The sequence below is a fragment of the Bombina bombina genome, chromosome 3, assembly GCF_027579735.1.
Source record: "Bombina bombina isolate aBomBom1 chromosome 3, aBomBom1.pri, whole genome shotgun sequence".
NCBI lineage: Eukaryota > Metazoa > Chordata > Amphibia > Anura > Bombinatoridae > Bombina > Bombina bombina.
In genome coordinates this window covers 288,146,560-288,167,722 of record NC_069501.1, presented here as the reverse complement: position 1 = coordinate 288,167,722, position 21,163 = coordinate 288,146,560, and the positions used below count along the sequence as shown (strand labels likewise).

The following is a 21,163-nucleotide window of genomic DNA, read 5'->3' as shown; positions in this document are numbered from 1 at the left end:
ACTTCCTGTTGGGGAAGAGATATAATCCCATAAGTAATGGATGACCCGTGGACTGACTACACTACAAGAGAAATAAATTTATCAGGTAAGCATAAATTATGTTTTTTTTTAATTGTGTTACTCTCTAGAGCAACAATCTTGCAACCTTTGGTAACAATTGGTACTTTGGTCACTGGCTAATGCAATAACTATATATGTTGGATTGTGTCACTTTCTGGAGCAACAATCTTGTAACCTTTTTAGTAACAATGGTTTATTTTAACAGTGACAGATTGTTGTGGCAGTTTGTGCTTAGTTTTCTATATTTGACGTATAGCTATCGTTTGTAGTTAATGTTAGCTCTTGAGTTAGTATTGCGCTGGAAATTATATATAACTCTCCAATCACTCTGATCAATTTAATAAGTTAATAGTTGTGTCTAATTGGATGGTTCACATTATAGTGTAAGTCACTACGTACACTGGTTATGGAGGACTTAAATCTTTTATGAATGTGTTGGCAACATCTACTCTGAGATGTAAGCTAACAAGTCATAGTTTTTATGAGTTTTCTGTTCTCTTGTGGTTATTTTGGCTCAATAGTAATGCCCTTATATTTGAGTTAATTTTGTTAGCGATACTTCTATATATCTCTCCATTCAAGCTATTGACTCTGAATACACATTCATACAATGTTGAGTGATTCACTATGTAATGTATGTAACTAAACACACTAATAATAACTCAATAGTAACGCCCTTATATTTGAGTTAATTTTGTTAGCGATACTTCTGCATATCTCTCCATTCACACTGTTGACTCTGTTTAGATACACATTCATACATTATTGAGTGATTCGCTATATAGTATGTGTCACAGAACACATTGATAATAAGAGCTTTATACTGATCAGTTGCGGTTATATTAACACCATTCACCACTGTACTTTCAGCCCTAAGTCAGACTCCTTGTAATGGGCTTTCCTTTAGCCTTTTACTGGTGCTTTGTGCTAGTCAAACAATCAAACACTGGTTATGGAGAGCTCGGATCTATTGTAAATGTATTAGCAACTTCCACGCTGAAATTCAAGCTAACAAGTCATACTTTTAGTAATGGGCTCCTTGTATTTGATTTTGTTAGCGATATTTATGCATATCTCTCCATTCACACTGTTGACCTTGTTTAGATACACATTCATACGTTGTTGAGTAGTTCGCTATATGATATATGCCACTAAACACCCTAATAATAAAGAGCTTTATTCTGCTCGGTTTCAGTTATATTAGCGGCATTCACCTCTGAGCTGCCAATCCCAAGTTAGACTTGTTATAATGGGCTTTCCGTTAGCCTTTAACTGGTGCTTAGTACTAATCAGTTATAGTTATATTAGCAGCATTTACCACTATGCTACCAGCTCCAGGTCACACTCATAAAAATGGGCTTTCCGCTAGCCTTAAACTGATATTATCTCATTAATCTCACTCTTTCATATTAACCATTAATCATACTCTTACATTGTACCCATTATGGTTAACAATACTCTCACGCTCCTATGTTTGCGCATTGGATATCACCTCAAGTTACTGTAACTTTTGGTTTGGTTGGTATGACTACGGACGCAAGTCTATCAGGATAGTTAGCTGTTTGGGGTGCCAGGATGGCACAGGGCTGGTGGTCTCGAGAGGAATCTCTTCTCCCGATCAACATTCTGGAACTTCAAGCGATCTTCAACGCTCTGAAGGCTTGGCCTATTCTGGGTTCATCCAAGTTTATCAGATTCCAATCGTACAACATTACCTCGGTGGCTTACATCAACCATTAGGGGGAATGAGAAGCTCCCTAGCCATGAGGGAAGTATCTCGGATTCTGGAATGGGCGGAGGCCCACAACTGCTCGCTGTCAGCGATCCACATTCCGGGTGTGGACAACTGGGAAGCGGACTTTCTCAGCAGACAATGTTTCATCCGGGGGAATGTTCACTCCATCCCGAGGTGTTTGCAGAGATTTGCAACAGATTGGGGACACCGGAGATAGATCTCATGGTGTCCAGACTCAACATCAAGCTACCCATATACGGGTCGCGGTCCATGGATCCCCAAGCAGAGCTAATAGATGCCTTAGAGGTGCCCTGGGGGTTCAACCTAGTTTACATTTTTCCACCGTTTTCACTTCTACCTCGGGTAGTGGCCCGCATCAGGAGCAAGCTTCGACTATTCTAATTGCTCCATCATGGCTGCGAAGGATGTGGTTTGCAGACCTGGTGGGGATGTCATCATCTCCTCCATTGAGGTTACCTTGTCGCAGGGACCTGCTGGTACAGGGTCCTTTTGTTCATCAAAATCTAGATTCTTTGAGGCTAACTGCGTGGAGATTGAACGCATTGGGGTCGATTTATGAAGCAGCGGATGCTGCTTCCAACCCACTCCTCTTCAGGTCCGTCAGAAGCGGAAGTTAAGAGGCAGCGGTCCTAAGACCGCTAGTCCTTAACTCGTCCGCCACCTCTGAGGTGGCAGACAGCAATCAGCCTGATAGAATACGATCGGGTTGATTGACACCCCCTGCTAGCGTCTGCGAATCTGCAGGGGGCAGTATTGCACCAGCCCTTAGTCCTAGTCAAAAGAGGTTTTTCTGAGAGAGTGATTGATACTCTCATTCAAGCCAGAAAGCCGGTCACCCGTCGCATCTATCATAAGGTGTGGAGGACCTACTTATTCTGGTGTAAAGAACATGGATTCCCCTGGCATAAGGTCAGGGTATCCAGGATTCTTTCCTTTCTCCAGAACGGTTTGGAGAAGGGACTTGCTGCTAGTTCCTTAAAGGGACAGATTTCGGCTCTATCGGTGTTATTACACAAGAGGCTCACTGAGCTTCCTGATATTCAGTCTTTTGTTCAGACTCTGTCTAGAATCAGGCCTGTTTTTAGACATTCCGCTCATCCTTGGAGTTTAAATTTGGTTCTTAAGGTTTTGCAGAAGGGCTTCATTTGAGCCCATGCATTCAGCTGACATTTAGTTACTGTCTTAGAAGGTTCTTTTTCTATTGGCTGTTGCTTTGGCGCGCAGAGTCTCCGAGATGGCGGCCTTGCAATGTGAGCCTCCTTACCTAGTTTTTCTGATAAGGCAATTCTCACTGGGTTGGGTTTGATCCCTAAGGTTGTGTCTGATCGCAACATCAATCAGGAGATTATGGTTCCTTCCTTGTGTCCTAATCCTCCTTCTTCAAAGGAACGATTACTTCATAATTTGGATGTGGTTCTGGCTTTTAAATTCTATCTTCACGCTACGAAGGATTTTAGACAGACTTCGGCATTGTTTGTAGTTTGACGTTTTTGCTTCAGGTAAAGCAGCTCTTGGGAGAAAGGTTTTTCAGGCTGTGGTGCCCTCAGATTAGGGTCCATATCTTTTTTGCCCTCCTGTTTTCATTCAGTGTCCTCTAGAGCTTGGGTTTATGTTTCCCTCAAGTAAGAAATTAAGCCGTGGACTCACCTCATATTAAGATGGAAAACATAAATTATGCTTACCAGATAATTTCCTTTCCATCTGAATTAGGAGAGTCCACGGCCCCCATCCATTTCTCAGTTGGAGCGGACCTAAATTTGTTTTTGTTCTTCTTGCACCTTTTATACCCTGATATTTTTCCTACTGTTCCTTGTTCCCTCGGCAGAATGACTGGGGGATGAGGGGAGTGGGGGAGGTATTTAAGCCTTTGGCTGGGGTGTCTTTGCCTCCTCCTGGTGGCCAGGTTCTGTATTTCCCACAAGTAAGGAATGAAGCCTTGGACTCTCCTCATACAGATAGAAAGGAAATTATCTGGTAAGCATAATTTATGTTTTTAAAACAGAGGCTTCTCTGATGTTGTAGTAGACATTTTAAAGGAACCATCTAGTCAAAATGAAACTTTCATGATTCAGACAGGGCATTCACTTTTAAATAACTTTCCAATTTACTTTTATCATTAAATTAGCTTTTTTTCCCTTTGTATTTTTTTGTTGAAACTAAACCTAGGTAGACTCATATGCAAATTTTTAAGCCCTTGAAGGCCGCCTCTGATCTCAGAGCATTTTGAAAGTTTTTCACAGATAAACAGCGTTAGTTTATGTATGCCATATAGATAACACCGTGCTCACTCCCGTGGAGTTATTTATGAGTCAGCACTGATTGGCTAAAATGCAAGTCTGTCGAAAGAGATAAGGGGTCAGTCTGCAGAGGCTTAGGTACAAGGTAATCACAGAGTTAAAAAGTATATTAATATAACCCTGTTGGTTATGCAAAACTGGGGAATTGATAATAAAGGAATTATTTAACTTTTTAAACAATAAGCATTTTCAAGTAGACTGTCCCTTTAATTCAAACCAGAAAGCATGTTACAAGAAAAAAATCTTTCACAAAACTTGGAAAGTTTTTCTTTCCCAATGTTGAAAAACATAGTTTAAGCTAACATTCTTTTAGAAATCCAGGAATTCTTCAATTTCTTTCCTAAGATATGGAGAGTCCAAGACGTCATTCAATTACTAGTGGGACTATCACTCCTGGCCAGCAGGAGGAGGCAAAGAGCACCACAGCAAAGCTGTTAAGTGCCACTCCCCTACCCATAATTCCCAGTCATTCTCTTTGCCTCTGGAGGAGGTGAAGTTTGGTGTTTGAAGAAATGAATTCCTTTTTCGGGTACTTTTCCCTGCAAGCAAGAATTTGGGTTTAGCTGAGTCCACATCAATCTCTTCAGTAGAGTAGTGGTGGCTTTTAAGCAGTTAGGTAGTCCTTGCTTTGTTTCCTACTGGTTTCTACAGGTTTTTCTACAGGTCTCTGTAATGAGTATGTGTCCTTTCACACCTTGTGAGCTGTCTTCCTGCCAGACAGCACGTAAGTGCTTTTTTTGTTTTCTAGGTCTTGGAGATTTGCACTTCAGAAGAATATGTCATATGCAGTAGATGGGGACATTTTTAAAATCCTTTATACAGGATTTTCTTTGGCAGTGGGCAGGCACATTATGTAAGTTGAGACTAGGGGGCATATTTATCAAGCTCCGTATGGAGCTTGATGCCCCGTGTTTCTAAAGAGTGCTGCTCCATAACCTCTCCGCCTGCTCTGAGGCGGCGCACAGAAATCAACCCGATCAAATACGATCGGGTTGATTGACACCCCCTGCTAGCGGCCCTGCGAATCTGCAGGGGGCGGCATTGCACCAGCAGTTTACCAGAACTGCTGGTGCAATGATAAATGCCGAGAGCGCATGCTGTCGGCATTTATCGATATGCAGCGGACATGATCCGCAATATCGGATCATGTCTGTTCGCACAATAATAAATACACACCATGGGGTTAATCTTCCCTTTATTTGGGACATTTTTCCTCTTTGAGCTAATTTTATAGAAATACTTTATTAGTATGTGTGTGGCTTATGTTTTATACAGGGATTTATGTATAAACTTAAAATTTGGCAGTTGTTTTTCTTTGCTTGCTTAGCTAGAACAGGCTAACTGACAGACTGCTTGAGCGTTTGTGTTATTTAAGCTCCAGTGTTGTAGGCAGAGGGAAAGAAGCACCTTTTACTTGCTGCGTAGTTTCCTCTCTCTGCCGGTCATGTGACTTCTCTCTGCAGTCGGATATTCACAGAGCGGAGGGGCGTCATTGAATTTCAGTCTCTTCATTGTCAATCTACTATATGATCATTTTAAAGACTTCTGGCAGCCAAATTGTGTATAAGTGTTATGGTAAGCCTGTCTGAGGTGTAGGGGGCCTGATTGGTTTATTATTTTAAATATTATTATTATTGGCATAACGTTAAGTGGCTGTGGTATTAAAAATTCTTAAAGTGACAGTGTATTTAAAACATTTCTACAATTTGGTGATTTTTTTATTTAGTATTATGGACATGGACCAAGACTCTGTGTCTTTTGACAAATCCTTGCTATGCCTTGAGGCACAAATTGTTTTGCCTATGCAATTCTGCGCTGCATGCTTAGCTAGAACACTTCAATTTAAAGAAAAAGTGTTGCCCTCTGAGCCCAATGTCTCTCAGGATAATGCTGTTCAGGCAATGCCACAGCTTTCTCCTCAAACGTCTCAAGCCTTTATAGCGTCACATACAGTGCCTTGCATTTCCTCTCAGCCTCCTGGAAGAGATTATTTGCCTGCAGATTTTGCTGCAAAGGTATTTTCTGCGGTATCTGCAGCATTATCTGCTTTTCCTATGCTGAGAAAATGCAAGAGGAAAATTAGACATTCAGATAGTAAGGTTTCTGTTCCACCTACTGCTACGCAGGTTGCTCTCCTTCATAAGTCTGATGAGGAGGATACATCAGTAGCCTGTGAGGGTGAAATCTCACAGTATAATACGTTCATCTGATACTGAAGAAGTACACTTCAGATTTAAGCTTGAACACCTTCATGTACTGTTAAAGGAGATATTGGCTACTTTGGACGACGCCGATACTTCTTTCGTTGTCAACCCTAAGAAGTCTAGTAAACTTAATAAATACTATGATGTTCCTTCCTCTGTGGCAGTGTTTCCTGTTACAAACCGTGTGACGGAGATTATTTCACAGGAATGGGAGAAGCCATAGATACCTTTCTCACCGTCTCCCGTCTTTAAAAAGATGTTTCCTGTTGCTGACTCCATTAAAGATTCATGGTGCACAGTGCCTAAAGTAGAAGGGGCTGTTTCTTCTCTGGCTAAGAGAACTATGATCCCTATAGAGGATTGCTGCTCCTTTAAGGATCTCATGGACAAAAAGCTGGAGGCTTATTTGAAAAAGATGTATGTTCATCAAGGTCTTAAATGGCAACCTGCAGTTTGTATTGCCAGAGTAGCAAGTGCGGAATCTTATTGGTGTGACACCTTGTCTGAATCAATTTTAGTAGAGACTCCATTGGAGGAGATACAAGATAAGATTAAGGCTCTTAATCTTGGTCAGCTGATGTTACCTCTAAGTCCAAGCTTCTGGCACTTCCTTACAAGGGTAAGAACTTGTTCAGACCTGGTCTGGCAGAAATAATTTCTGATATTACGGGTGGAAAAGGATCTTTTCTACTGCAAGACAAGTAGAACAGACTCAAAGGACCTCAAATTAATTTTCGTTCCTTTCATAACTTCAAAGGTCAAAAGTCTTCCTCTCCCTCTTCTAAACAGGAGCAGTCCAAGTCTTCTTGGCATAAGGGGAAGCAATCAAAGAAACCCTCAGGTTCTTCAAGTGGTGGTGCCTTCTGTTTAGGTCTGCTTTCTTGTATCAGGTAAGCATACATTTTGTTTTTACTTTGTTTATTTCACTGGTCCATACAAAGGTGAGTATGCCACAACTGTTACTTTTATCTTCTTGGATAAAACTTCACAAGTCTTACTTGGAGGCAGGAAACTCTCCCCAAAATGCATTACAGCCTCTTCTAATGTGTCAGTTTCTATTTCCTAGGCTTTTAGAAATGAGACTTCTGTTGAACAGATTTTCAAGGCAGACAACATAGTTTTCCTTACATGCATTCACAAAAAATTCTACCATTTTGATATGTTTGCTTCTTCTGAAGCTGCTTTTGGTAGGAAAGTCCTCCAGGCAGCAGTACCTGGTAATTAGGTGCCTACCTTTTCTAATGCTTTTTTTGTCTTGCCCAATTACTCACGGACTATACAGCTTGGGTATTTATTCCCAGGAGTAATGGCTCTTCGACTCTCACCATTTTATGAAATAAAACAAAATGTATGCTTACCTGATAAATTTCTTTCATGGTGGTGATAGTCCACAAGACCCGTCCAATTTCAATATTATGCAATTAATTTTGTCTGGCAGCAGTTCTAGTTCTAATTTTCAACTTATTCTTTTCTCTTGTTAAGTGTGTTCAGTCCACGGGTCATCCATTACTTATGGGATATATTCTCCTTCCCAACAGGAAGTTGCAAGAGGATCACCCAAGCAGAGCTGCTATATAGCTCCTCCCCTCACATGTCATATCCAGTCATTCTCTTGCAACCCTCAACAAAGAAGGAGGTCGCGAGAGGAGCTGGAGTTTTTACTTAATTATTCTTCAATCAAAAGTTTGCTATTTTAAATGGCACCGGAGTGTGCTGTTTTTCTATCTCAGGCAGTATTTGGAAGAAGAAACTGCCTGCGTTTTCTATGATCTTAGCAGGCGTAACTAAGATCCACTGGCTGTTCTCGACATTCTGAGGAGTGGGGTAACTTCAGAAAATGGGAATAGCATGCGGGGTCTCCCGCAAATGAGGTATGTGCAGTGCAATATTTTCTGGGAATGGAATTGACTAAGAAAACACTGCTGTTACCCGTATGATGTAAGTACAGCCTTAAATGCAGTAGTAGTGACTGGTATCAGGCTGATAAATGTATGCACAGTAGAGTTATTTTCTAGGGACTAGAATTTGACTGAAAAAATACTGTTAATACTGATATAATGTGTGAGCCTTAACTGCAGTAGAAGCGACTGGTAGCAGGCTTAGTAATAACTTTACACAGCATCTGAAATGTTGTTTTTAAAAACGTTTACTGGCATGTTAATCGTTTTGTGAGGTACTTTGGTGATAAATCTTTTTGGGCATGATTTTTTTCCACACCGCTAACGTATATTTCTGCATAGAAACCGTTATATCAGGTCTCCCACTGTTGTAATAGGAGTGGGAGGGACCTTTTTTAGCGCCTTGTTGCGCAGTTAAAATTCTAGCACAGTCTTCCTGTTTCTTCCTCTTTGATCCAGGACGTCTCCATAGAGCTCAGGGATCTTCAAAATTCGTTTTTGAGGGAGGTAATCAGTCACAGCAGACCTGTGACAGTGTGTTTGACTGTGATAAAAGCGTTAAATCTTAATTTGATATCCGTGTTTTGGGTACTGAGGGGTTAATCATCCTTTTGCTAATGGGTGCAATCCTCTGCTAATTAATACATTTAAAGAATTGTGGACTATAACTGAACTAGTTCTTTGTTATTCAATTGTGTTTTTTAAAAAAAAAAAAAAAAAAAAGCGCTGCAGCGTTTTTTATATTGCTTGTAAACTTATTGAAGTAATTTCCAAGCTTGCTAGCTTCATTGCTAGTCTGTTTAAACATGTCTGATACAGAGGAATCTGCTTGTTCATTATGTTTAAAAGCCGATGTGGAGCCCAATAGAAATATGTGTACCAATTGTATTGATTTTACTTTAAATAAAAGTCAATCTGTACCGATAAAGAAATTATCACCAGACAACGAGGGGGAAGTTATGCCGTCTAACTCTCCTCACGTGTCAGTACCTTCGTCTCCCGCTCGGGAGGTGCGTAAGATTGAGGCGCCAAGTACATCAAGGCCCTTACAAATCACTTTACATGATATGGCTAATGTTATGAAAGAAGTATTATACAATATGCCCGAGTTAAGAGGCAAGCGCGAGGACAGAGCGCGCCGATGACACGAGAGCCATGTCTGATACTGCGTCACAATTTGCAGAACATGAGGACGGAGAGCTTCATTCTGTGGGTGACGGTTCTGATTCGGGGAGACCGGATTCAGAAATTTCAAATTTTAAATTTAAGCTTGAGAACCTCCGCGTGTTGCTAGGGGAGGTGTTAGCGGCTCTGAATGATTGTGACACGGTGGCAATCCCAGATAAATTATGTAGGCTGGATAAATACTATGCGGTACCGGTGTGTACTGACGTTTTTCCTATACCAAAGAGGCTTACAGAGATTATTAGCAAGGAGTGGGATAGACCCGGTGTGCCTTTTTCCCCTCCTCCGATATTTAGAAAAATGTTCCCTATAGACGCCACCACACGAGACTTATGGCAGACGGTCCCTAAGGTGGAGGGAGCAGTTTCTACTTTAGCCAAGCGTACCACTATCCCAGTGGAGGATAGCTGTGCTTTCTCAGATCCAATGGATAAAAAATTAGAGGGTTACCTTAAGAAAATGTTTGTTCAACAAGGTTTTATATTACAGCCTCTTGCATGCATTGCGCCTGTCACTGCTGCAGCGGCATTCTGGTTTGAGTCTCTGGAAGAGGCGATTCGCACAGCACCATTGGATGAATCTTTGAGCAAGATTAGAACCCTTAAGCTGGCTAATGCGTTTGTTTCGGATGCCGTAGTGCATTTAACCAAACTTACGGCTAAGAATTCCGGATTCGCCATACAGGCGCGCAGAGCACTATGGCTTAAATCATGGTCAGCAGATGTAACTTCTAAGTCTAAACTACTAAACATTCCTTTTAAAGGGCAGACCTTATTCGGGCCCGGCTTGAAGGAAATTATTGCTGACATTACTGGAGGTAAGGGCCACACCCTTCCTCAGGACAGGGCCAAATCAAAGGCCAAACAGTCTAATTTTCGTGCCTTTCGTAATTTCAAGGCAGGAGCAGCATCAACTTCCTCCGCTCCAAAACAGGAAGGAACTACTGCTCGTTACAGACAGGGTTGGAAAGGCAACCAGTCATGGAACAAGGGCAAGCAGGCCAGAAAGCCTACTTCCGCCCCTAAGACAGCATGAAGACAGGGCCCCCTTTCCGGAGACGGATCTAGTGGGGGGCAGACTTTCTCTCTTCGCCCAGGCTTGGGCAAGAGATGTACAGGATCCCTGGACGTTGGAGATTATATCTCAGGGATACCTTCTGGATTTCAAAACTTCTTCTCCACAAGGGAGGTTTCATCTGTCAAGGTTATCAACAAACCTAGTAAAGAAAGAGGCATTTCTACAATGTGTACAAGACCTCTTAGTGATGGGAGTGAGCCACCCAGTTCCGCGAACGGAACAGGGGCAAGGGTTTTATTCAGATCTGTTTGTGGTTCCCAAGAAATAGGGAACTTTCAGACCAATCTTAGACTTAAAAATCTTAAACAAATTCCTAAGGGTTCCGTCGTTCAAGATGGAAACCATTCGGACCATCCTACCCATGATCCAAGAGGGTCAATATATGACCACAGTGGACTTAAAGGATGCCTACCTTCACATACCGATTCACAAAGATCATTATCGGTACCTAAGGTTTGCCTTTCTAGACAGGCATTATCAGTTTGTAGCTCTTCCCTTCGGGTCAGCTACGGCCCCGAGAATTTTTACAAAGGTTCTGGGCTCACTTCTGGCGGTACTAAGACCACGAGGCATAGCGGTGGCTCCGTACCTAGACGACATTCTGATACAAGCGTCAAGTTTTCTAAATGCAAAGTCTCATACAGAGATAGTTCTAGCATTTCTGAGGTCGCATGGGTGGAAAGTGAACGTGGAGAAGAGTTCTCTGTTACCACTCACAAGGGTCCCTTTTCTAGGGACTCTTATAGATTCTGTAGAGATGAAGATTTACCTGACGGAGTCCAGGTTATCAAAGATTCTCAATGCTTGCCGTGTCCTTCACTTCATTCCAAGCCCATCAGTAGCTCAGTGCATGGAAGTAATCGGCTTAATGGTCGCGGCAATGGACGTAGTGCCATTTGCGCGCCTACATCTCAGACCGCTGCAACTATGCATGCTAAGTCAATGGAACGGGGATTACTCAGATCTGTCCCCTTTGCTAAATCTGGACCAGGAGACCAGAGATTCTCTTCTCTGGTGGTTGTCACGGGTTCATCTGTCCAAAGGAATGACTTTTCGCAGACCAGATTGGACGATTGTAACAACAGATGCCAGCCTACTAGGCTGGGGAGCAGTCTGGAGCTCCCTGAAGGCTCAGGGATCGTGCCTAGAATTAAGAGCAATATTCAATGCTCTCCTAACTTGGCCTCAGTTAGCAACACTGAGGTTCATCAGATTTCAGTCGGACAACATCACGACTGTGGCTTACATCAATCATCAAGGGGGAACCAGGAGTTCCCTAGCGATGTTTGAAGTCTCAAAGATAATTCGCTGGGCAGAGTCTCACTCTTGCCACCTGTCAGCGATCTACATCCCAGGCGTGGAGAACTGGGAGGCGGATTTTCTAAGTCGACAGACCTTTCATCCGGGGGGAGTGGGAACTTCACCCGGAGGTATTTGCTCAACTGATTCGTCGTTGGGGCAAACCGGATCTGGATCTCATGGCATCTCGCCAGAACGCCAAGCTTCCTTGTTACGGATCCAGGTCCAGGGACCCAGGTGCGGTGCTGGTAGATGCACTAGCAGCCCCTTGGGTTTTCAACATAGCTTATGTGTTTCCACCTTTTCCGTTGCTACCTCGACTGATTGCCAGGATCAAACAGGAGAGAGCATCGGTGATTCTGATAGCGCCTGCGTGGCCACGCAGGACCTGGTATGCAGACCTAGTGGACATGTCGTCCTGTCCACCATGGTCTCTACCCCTGAGGCAGGACCTTCTAATCCAGGGTCCTTTCAACCATCCAAACCTAATTTCTCTGAGGCTGACTGCTTGGAAATTGAACGCTTGATTCTATCAAAGCGTGGGTTTTCGGATTCGGTTATTGATACATTAATACAGGCTCGGAAACCTGTTACCAGAAAAATTTACCACAAGATATGGCGTAAATATTTATATTGGTGTGAATCCAAGAGTTACTCATGGAGTAAGGTTAGGATTCCTAGGATATTGTCTTTTCTACAAGAGGGTTTAGAAAAGGGCTTATCCGCTAGTTCGCTAAAGGGACAGATTTCTGCTCTGTCTATTCTTTTACACAAGCGTCTGGCAGAGAATCCAGACGTCCAGGCTTTTTGTCAGGCTTTGGCTAGGATTAAGCCTGTGTTTAAAACTGTTGCTCCTCCGTGGAGTTTAAACTTGGTTCTTAAAGTTCTTCAGGGTGTTCCGTTTGAACCCCTTCATTCCATTGATATTAAGCTTTTATCTTGGAAAGTTCTGTTTTTGATGGCTATTTCCTCGGCTCAAAGAGTCTCTGAGTTATCTGCCTTACATTGTGATTCTCCTTATCTGATCTTTCATTCAGACAAGGTAGTCCTGCGTACTAAACCTGGGTTTTTACCTAAGGTTGTTTCTAACAGGAATATCAATCAAGAGATTGTTGTTCCATCGTTATGTCCTAATCCTTCTTCAAAGAAGGAACGTCTTTTGCATAATCTAGACGTGGTCCGTGCCCTGAAGTTCTACTTACAGGCAACTAAAGATTTTCGACAAACTTCTTCTCTGTTTGTCGTTTACTCTGGACAGAGGAGAGGTCACAAGGCTTCGGCTACCTCTCTCTCTTTTTGGCTTCGTAGCATAATACGCTTAGCCTATGAGACTGCTGGACAGCAGCCTCCTGAAAGAATTACAGCTCATTCCACTAGAGCTGTGGCTTCCACCTGGGCCTTTAAGAATGAGGCCTTTGTTGAACAGATTTGAAAGGCTGCAACTTGGTCTTCACTTCATACTTTTTCCAAATTTTACAAATTTGACACTTTTGCTTCTTCGGAGGCTGTTTTTGGGAGAAAGGTTCTACAGGCAGTGGTTCCTTCTGTTTAATGTTCCTGCCTTGTCCCTCCCATCATCCGTGTACTTTAGCTTTGGTATTGGTATCCCATAAGTAATGGATGACCCGTGGACTGAACACACTTAACAAGAGAAAACATAATTTATGCTTACCTGATAAATTTATTTCTCTTGTAGTGTGTTCAGTCCACGACCCGCCCTGTCTTTTTGAGGCAGGTTCTAAATTTTAAATTATAACTCCAGTCACCACTGCACCCTATAGTTTCTCCTTTCTCATCTTGTTTCGGTCGAATGACTGGATATGACATGTGAGGGGAGGAGCTATATAGCAGCTCTGCTTGGGTGATCCTCTTGCAACTTCCTGTTGGGAAGGAGAATATATCCCATAAGTAATGGATGACCCGTGGACTGAACACACTACAAGAGAAATAAATTTATCAGGTAAGCATAAATTATGTTTTTTGGCTATACGTCAGACTGGCATACCAGTGAGGTGGGAGGAATTAACTGCTCTTGTAGTTTTGGGCATCTTTGCCTCCTCCTAGTGGCCAAGAGTTGAATTTAGGAGTAATGGTTTATGGACTCTCACCATCGTTAAAGAAAGAGAAATTAATCAGATAAGCATAAATTTAGTTTTTTAAGACACTTTTAAATTCACTTTTAGTATCAGATTTACTTTGCTCTTTTGGTAGCCTTTGTTGGAAAACACATGTACATATCCTCAGTAGTAGCAATGCACTACTGGTAGCTAGCAGGTGATTGGTGGCTACACACATTTATCTCTTGTCGTTTGCTCACCAGATGTGTTCAGCTAGCTCCCAGAAGTACTTAATCCCTTTGTAGGGCTCATACACATAGTTATAGGCAAGCAATAGTGCAATAATAAAATCCTCCAAAATATAAGAACATTTTCCTTTTGCGCTTTTATAGTCCTTTAATACTCTCTTCAAAGCTATTCCCTTTTTTTTATCCCTTACAGGTGTTGTTTGGTGAAGCTCTGCATCTTCACATTCAATGCCACCATCTTGGAGCTTAGATATTCTTGCACCCCGTGACAGAAGAAGCGCAGATTCACAAATCAGTGATTTTGCTGGCCTTTTGACAGCTGTGTTGTGAGTGTTGCTTTAGCATGCACAATACAGAGCAAGTGATTTGTTTTGTTTTGTTTTTTTTAGAAGCTTTAAAATTTACATAGATGGATATATAGTCCTGGGAAAAAGAAAGTACACCCTGTTTGAATTCTATGGTTTTATTTATCAGGACATAACAATCATCTTAGTCCTTAGCAGGTCTTAAAATTAGGTAAATGCAACCTCAGGTGAACAACAACACATGACATATTACATTGTGTCATGATTTATTTAACAAAAATAAAGCCAAAAGCCATGTGTGAAAAATTAAGTACACCTTATGATCCAATAGCTTGTAGAACCACTTTTAGCAGCAATAACTTGAAGCAATTGTTTCCTGTATGACTTTATCAGTCTCACACATCATTGTGGAGAAATTTTGGCCCACTATTCTTTACAACGTCGCTTTAGTTCATTGAGCTTTGTGGGCATTCGTTTATGCACAGTTCTCTTAAGGTTCCGCCACAGCATTTCAATCGGGTTGAGGTCTGGACTTTAACTGTGCCATTGCAACATCTTGATTCATTTATTTTTCAGCCATTCTGTTGTAGATTTGCTGGTGGGCTTTGGAGTATTGTCGGCCAAGCTTTAGCTGTTGGAGAAATAGCCTCACATTTGACTTTAGAATACATTGGTATACAGAGGAGTTCATGGTCGACTTAATGACTGCAAGCCCAAATCATCACCCCTCCACCTCTGTGCTTGACAGTTGTATGAGGTGTTTGTGCTGATATGCTGTGTTCGGTTTTCGCCAAATGTGGCGCTGTGCAATATGGTTCCGTCTGTCCAAAGGAAATTGTTCCAGAAGTCTTGTTGTTTGTTCAGATGCAACTTTGCACACCTAAATCGTGTGGCCATGTTCTTTTTAGAGAGAAGAGGCTTTCTCCTGGCAACCTATCCATACAAAGCATACTTGTTCAGTCTTTTTCTAATTGTACTGTCATGAACTTTAACATTTAACATGCTAACTGAGGCCTGTAGAGTCTGAGATGTAACTTTTGGGTTTTTTGAAATTTCACTGAGCATTTCACGGTCTGACCTTGGGGTGAATTTGCTGGGACGTCCACTCCTGGGAAGATTGGCAACTGTCTTGAATGTTTTCCACTTGTAAATAATCTTTCTCACTGTAGAATGATAGACTTTAAATTGTTTAGAAAAGGCCTTATAAACCTTCCCAGATTTATGGGCAGCAACAATTGATTCTCTAAGATCATTGCTGATGTCTTTTCTCCTTGGCATTGTGTTAACACACACCTGCATGCTCCAGACCAGCAAACTGCTAAAACTTTGGCTTTTATAGAGGTGGTCACACTTGCTGATGATCAGTTAATCAAGGGTATTTGATTAGCAGCACCTGACTGCTACTTAGCCTCTTAATTCCTATGGAAGCAGTAAGGGTATACTTAGTTTTTCACATATTTTGGCTTTATTTTTGTTAAATAAATCATGACATTGTGTAATATGTCATGTGTTGATGTTCATCTGAGGTTGTATTTACCTAATTTTAAGGCCTGCTAAGGACCAGATTATTGCTATTATGTCCTGATAAGTAAAACCATAGTATTCAAAGAGGGTGCACTTTCTTTTTCCCATGACTGTATAGATAAAAAACAGGAATAATATAGAGCATACCCTGAAGAAATGTAAAGCACCAACTCTGCTCCCACTTTGGATTTTGTGTGCATTAATCCAAACTGAACATTATAGGTTTTAAAAAGCCAGCACCATCACTGATCTGAGTGCAAGAATAAGTAAACTTTAATATGTAGGCCCCAGAATGAAAATTCAGATGTTTGACAATCAACACCTAAAAGTGTTTTAAACACTAGAACTGCTTTGAAGAAAGCTACAGGCAAAATAATAGCATGGGTAGTAGTAACCACAATATTGCTGTAAAACCTAGTAGTTTAACGTCCCTTTAAAGGGACAGTCTAGTCCAAAATAAACTTTCATGACTCAGATACGGCATGTAATTTTAAACAATTTTCCAGTTTACTTTTATCACCAATTTTGCTTTGTCCTCTTGGTATTCTTAGTTAAAAGCTAAACCTAGGAGGTTCATATGCTAATTTCTAAGCCCTTGCCGCCTCTTCTCTCAGGGCATTGTGACAGTTTTTCACCACTAGAGGGTGTTAGTTCATGTGTGTAATATAGATAACACTGTGCTCATGCACATGCAGTTCAGGTGAGCCAGCTCTGATTTGCTAAAATGCAAGTATGTCAAAAGAACTTAAATAAGGGGGCAGCTTGCAGAGACTTAGATACAAGATAATCACAGAGGTAAAACGTGTATTACTATAACTGTGTTGGTTGTGCAAAACTAGGGAATGGGTAATAAAGGAATTATCTATCTTTTAAAACAATAACAATTCTGGTGTAGACTGTCCCTTTAAGGTACTGGTTTTCAATCATGTCCTCTGGCCTCCCTAACAGGCCAGATTTTCAGGATTACCTTGGGTGAGAGCAGGTAAAATAATCATGTTTACTAATCAGCTGATTATTTCACCTGTGCTCTAGTTCAGATATCCTCAAAATCTGTCTTGTTAGGGAGGCCTGAGGAGAGGCTTGAAAACCAGTGCTTTAGGGTAACAGAGATATATTATTCTGCAAACTGTGTCATTAGCCACATTAGCTAGGAGATATAAAACTATAATTGTTCTGCTCTAACACATAATTATAATGTACGTTAACCCCCCCAAAAAAATTCTGCCAATTAATATGATATTTTTAAAGTGTGTTTTTTTCATAGTCCAAAACATTAGTATGGAACATACAAGAAAACTGAACAAGGCATAAATGCATTAAGATTATACATGTCACATTAATTAAACAAATCCCTGGTATTATTTTTTCTTTTATTTGATTAAATATGGTTTCTCTGCTTCTTTTGCTACAAATTGCAAAAAGATTTAAGATGCGTAACTATACACATGCTTCAAAACATACACAGGTATTCATGCACTGACTCGCACATATGAACACACCGCCCTTTTAGCCAAACAGTGAAAAGATCAAAGCATTAGTCACTGGAGAACCTTCCCCTCCCCCCAGCCCTCTTCCTTTGTACCAAACCGTCAGCTTTACTCACTGCTTTGATGATGTCGGAAGTATTAAGTGCAATATGTTGTACTCCTGAGCTACCATAATAGTCAACATATTCCTAAAAGAGAAAGGAAATGAGATCAGACAATACTTGTTGTATATATGCAAAAACATTGATTACCAGCCAGTGTGATGTGAATTATTACATCTACTGTTAAATATCACAAGTTCCTTTAAAACTAGCAAGATGTCTTTAGTTATTTTACATTGTTTAAATATGTTAAATTTTAAGCGTGTAAAAACATAATTTATGTAAGAACTTACCTGATAAATTCATTTCTTTCATATTGGCATGAGTCCATGAGCTAGTGACATATGGGATATACAATCCTACCAGGAGGGGCAAAGTTTCCCAAACCTCAAAATGCCTATAAATACACCCCTCACCACACCCACAATTCAGTTTAATGAATAGCGAAGCAGTAGGGTGATAAAGAAAGGAGTAGAAAGCATCAACAAAGGAAATTTGGAAATAATTGTGCTTTATACAAAAAATCATAACCACCATAAAAAGGGTGGGCCTCATGGACTCTTGCCAATATGAAAAAAATGAATTTATCAGGTAAGTACTTACATAAATTACGTTTTCTTTCATTTAATTGGCAAGAGTCCATGAGCTAGTGACAAATGGGATATCAATACCCAAGAAGTGGAGTCTTCCACTCAAGAGTCACTAGAGAGGGAGGGAATAAAAATAAAAACAGCCATATTCTGCTGAAAAAATTAATCCACAACCCAAAAAATAAGTTTATTTTAATTTTTGAAAGAAAAACACTTAAATCAAAAGCAGAAGAATCAAACTGAAACAGCTGCATGAAGAACTTTTCTACCAAAAACTGCTTCCGAAGAAGCAAATACATCAGAACGGTAGAATTAAGTAAATGTATGCAAAGAGGACCAAGTTGCCGCTTTGCAAATCTGATAAACTGAAGCTTCATTCTTTAAAGCCCACGAAGTGGAGACTGATCTAGTAGAATGAGCTGTAATTCTCTGAGGCGGGGCCTGACCCGACTCCAAATAAGCTTGATGAATCAAAAGTTTCAACCAAGAAGCCAAAGAAATAGCAGAAGCCTTCTGACCTTTCCTAGGACCAGAAAATAAAACAAATAGACTGGAAGTCTTCCTTAAATATTTAGTAGCTTCCACATAATATTTCAAAGCTCTTACCACATCCAAAGAATGTAAGGATCTCTCCAAAGAATTCTTAGGATTAGGACATAAGGAAGGGACAACAATTTTTCTACTAATGTTGTTAGAATTCACAACCTTAGGTAAAAATTGAAAATAAGTCAGCAAAACTGCCTTATCCTGATGAAAAATCAGAAAAGGAGACTCACAAGAAAGAGCAGATAGCTCAGAAACTCTTCTAGCAGAAGAGATAGCCAAAAGGAACAACACTTTCCAAGAAAGTAGTTTAATGTCCAAAAAATGCATAGGCTCAAACGGAGGAGCCTGTAAAGCCTTCAGAACTAAATTAAGACTCCAAGGAGGAGAAATTGATTTAATGACAGGCTTAATACGAACTACAGCCTGTACAAAACAGTGAATATCAGGAAGTATAGCAATAAAATAAAAAACAGAAATAAAACAGAAAGAGCGGGGATTTGACCTTTCAAGGAACTTGCAGACAAACCCTTATCCAAACCATCATGAAGAAACTGTAAAATTCTAGGAATTCTAAAAGAATGCCAGGAGAATTTAAGAGAAGAACACCATGAAATGTAAGTCTTCCAAACTCTATAATAAATCTTTCTAGAGACAGATTTACGAGCTTGTAACATAGTATTAATCACTGAGTCAGAAAAACCTCTATGATTTACAGGGAGTGCAGAATTATTAGGCAAATGAGTATTTATGCATGTTGTCTTACTCCAAGCTGTATAGGCTCGAAAGCCTACTACCAATTAAGCATATTAGGTGATGTGCATCTCTGTAATGAGAAGGGGTGTGGTCTAATGACATCAACACCCTATATCAGGTGTGCATAATTATTAGGCAACTTCCTTTCCTTTGGCAAAATGGGTCAAAAGAAGGACTTGACAGGCTCAGAAAAGTCAAAAATAGTGAGATATCTTGCAGAGGGATGCAGCACTCTTAAAATTGCAAAGCTTCTGAAGCGTGATCATCGAACAATCAAGCGTTTCATTCAAAATAGTCAACAGGGTCGCAAGAAGCGTGTGGAAAAACCAAGGCGCAAAATAACTGCCCATGAACTGAGAAAAGTCAAGCGTGCAGCTGCCAAGATGCCACTTGCCACCAGTTTGGCCATATTTCAGAGCTGCAACATCACTGGAGTGCCCAAAAGCACAAGGTGTGCAATACTCAGAGACATGGCCAAGGTAAGAAAGGCTGAAAGATGACCACCACTGAACAAGACACACAAGCTGAAACGTCAAGACTGGGCCAAGAAATATCTCAAGACTGATTTTTCTAAGGTTTTATGGACTGATGAAATGAGAGTGAGTCTTGATGGGCCACATGGATGGGCCCGTGGCTGGATTGGTAAAGGGCAGAGAGCTCCAGTCCGACTCAGACGCCAGCAAGGTGGAGGTGGAGTACTGGTTTGGGCTGGTATCATCAAAGATGAGCTTGTGGGGCCTTTTCGGGTTGAGGATGGAGTCAACCTCAACTCCCAGTCCTACTGCCAGTTTCTGGAAGACACCTTCTTCAAGCAGTGGTACAGGAAGATGTCTGCATCCTTCAAGAAAAAACATAATTTACCTAAGAACTTACCTGATAAATTCATTTCTTTCATATTAGCAAGAGTCCATGAGCTAGTGACGTATGGGATATACATTCCTGGAGGGGCAAAGTTTCCCAAACCTCAAAATGCCTATAAATACACCCCTCACCACACCCACAAATCAGTTTAACGTATAGCCAAGAAGTGGGGTGATAAGAAAAAAGTACGAAGCATAAAAAATAAGGAATTGGAATAATTGTGCTTTATGCAAAAAAATCATAACCACCACAAAAAGGGTGGGCCTCATGGACTCTTGCTAATATGAAAGAAATGAATTTATCAGGTAAGTTCTTACATAAATTATGCTTTCTTTCATGTAATTAGCAAGAGTCCATGAGCTAGTGACGTATGGGATAATGACTACCCAAGATGTGGATCTTCCACGCAAGAGTCACTAGAGAGGGAGGGATAAAATAAAGACAGCCAATTCCGCTGAAAAAAATCCACACCCAAAACCAAGTTTAAATCTTATAATGAAAAAAACTGAAATTATAAGCAGAAGAATCAAACTGAAACAGCTGCCTGAAGTACTTTTCTACCAAATACTGCTTCAGAAGAAGAAAATACATCAAAATGGTGGAATTTAGTAAAAGTATGCAAAGAAGACCAAGTGGCTGCTTTGCAAATCTGATCAACCGAAGCTTCATTCCTAAACGCCCAGGAAGTAGAAACTGACCTAGTAGAATGAGCTGTAATCCTTTGAGGCAGAGTTTTAACCGACTCGACATAAGCATGATGAATCAAAGATTTTAACCAAGATGCCAAAGAAATGGCAGAGGCCTTCTGACCTTTCCTAGAACCGGAAAAGATAACAAATAGACTAGAAGTCTTTCGGAAATCCTTAGTAGCTTCAACATAATATTTCAAAGCTCTAACTACATCCAAAGAATGCA

General features: G+C 40.8%; 1 protein-coding gene across 2 annotated transcripts in view; it reads right to left on the bottom strand.

Moving 5' to 3' along the window:
* Positions 1–21,163, bottom strand: part of LOC128653202 (4-hydroxyphenylpyruvate dioxygenase) — a 156,076-nt gene that overhangs the window by 29,868 nt on the left and 105,045 nt on the right. For both annotated transcript variants that reach the window (XM_053706347.1, XM_053706349.1), the window contains one exon: positions 17,514–17,585. In XM_053706347.1, the coding sequence (XP_053562322.1) occupies positions 17,514–17,585 (72 nt within the window). The remainder of the gene's footprint in view (positions 1–17,513; positions 17,586–21,163) is intronic.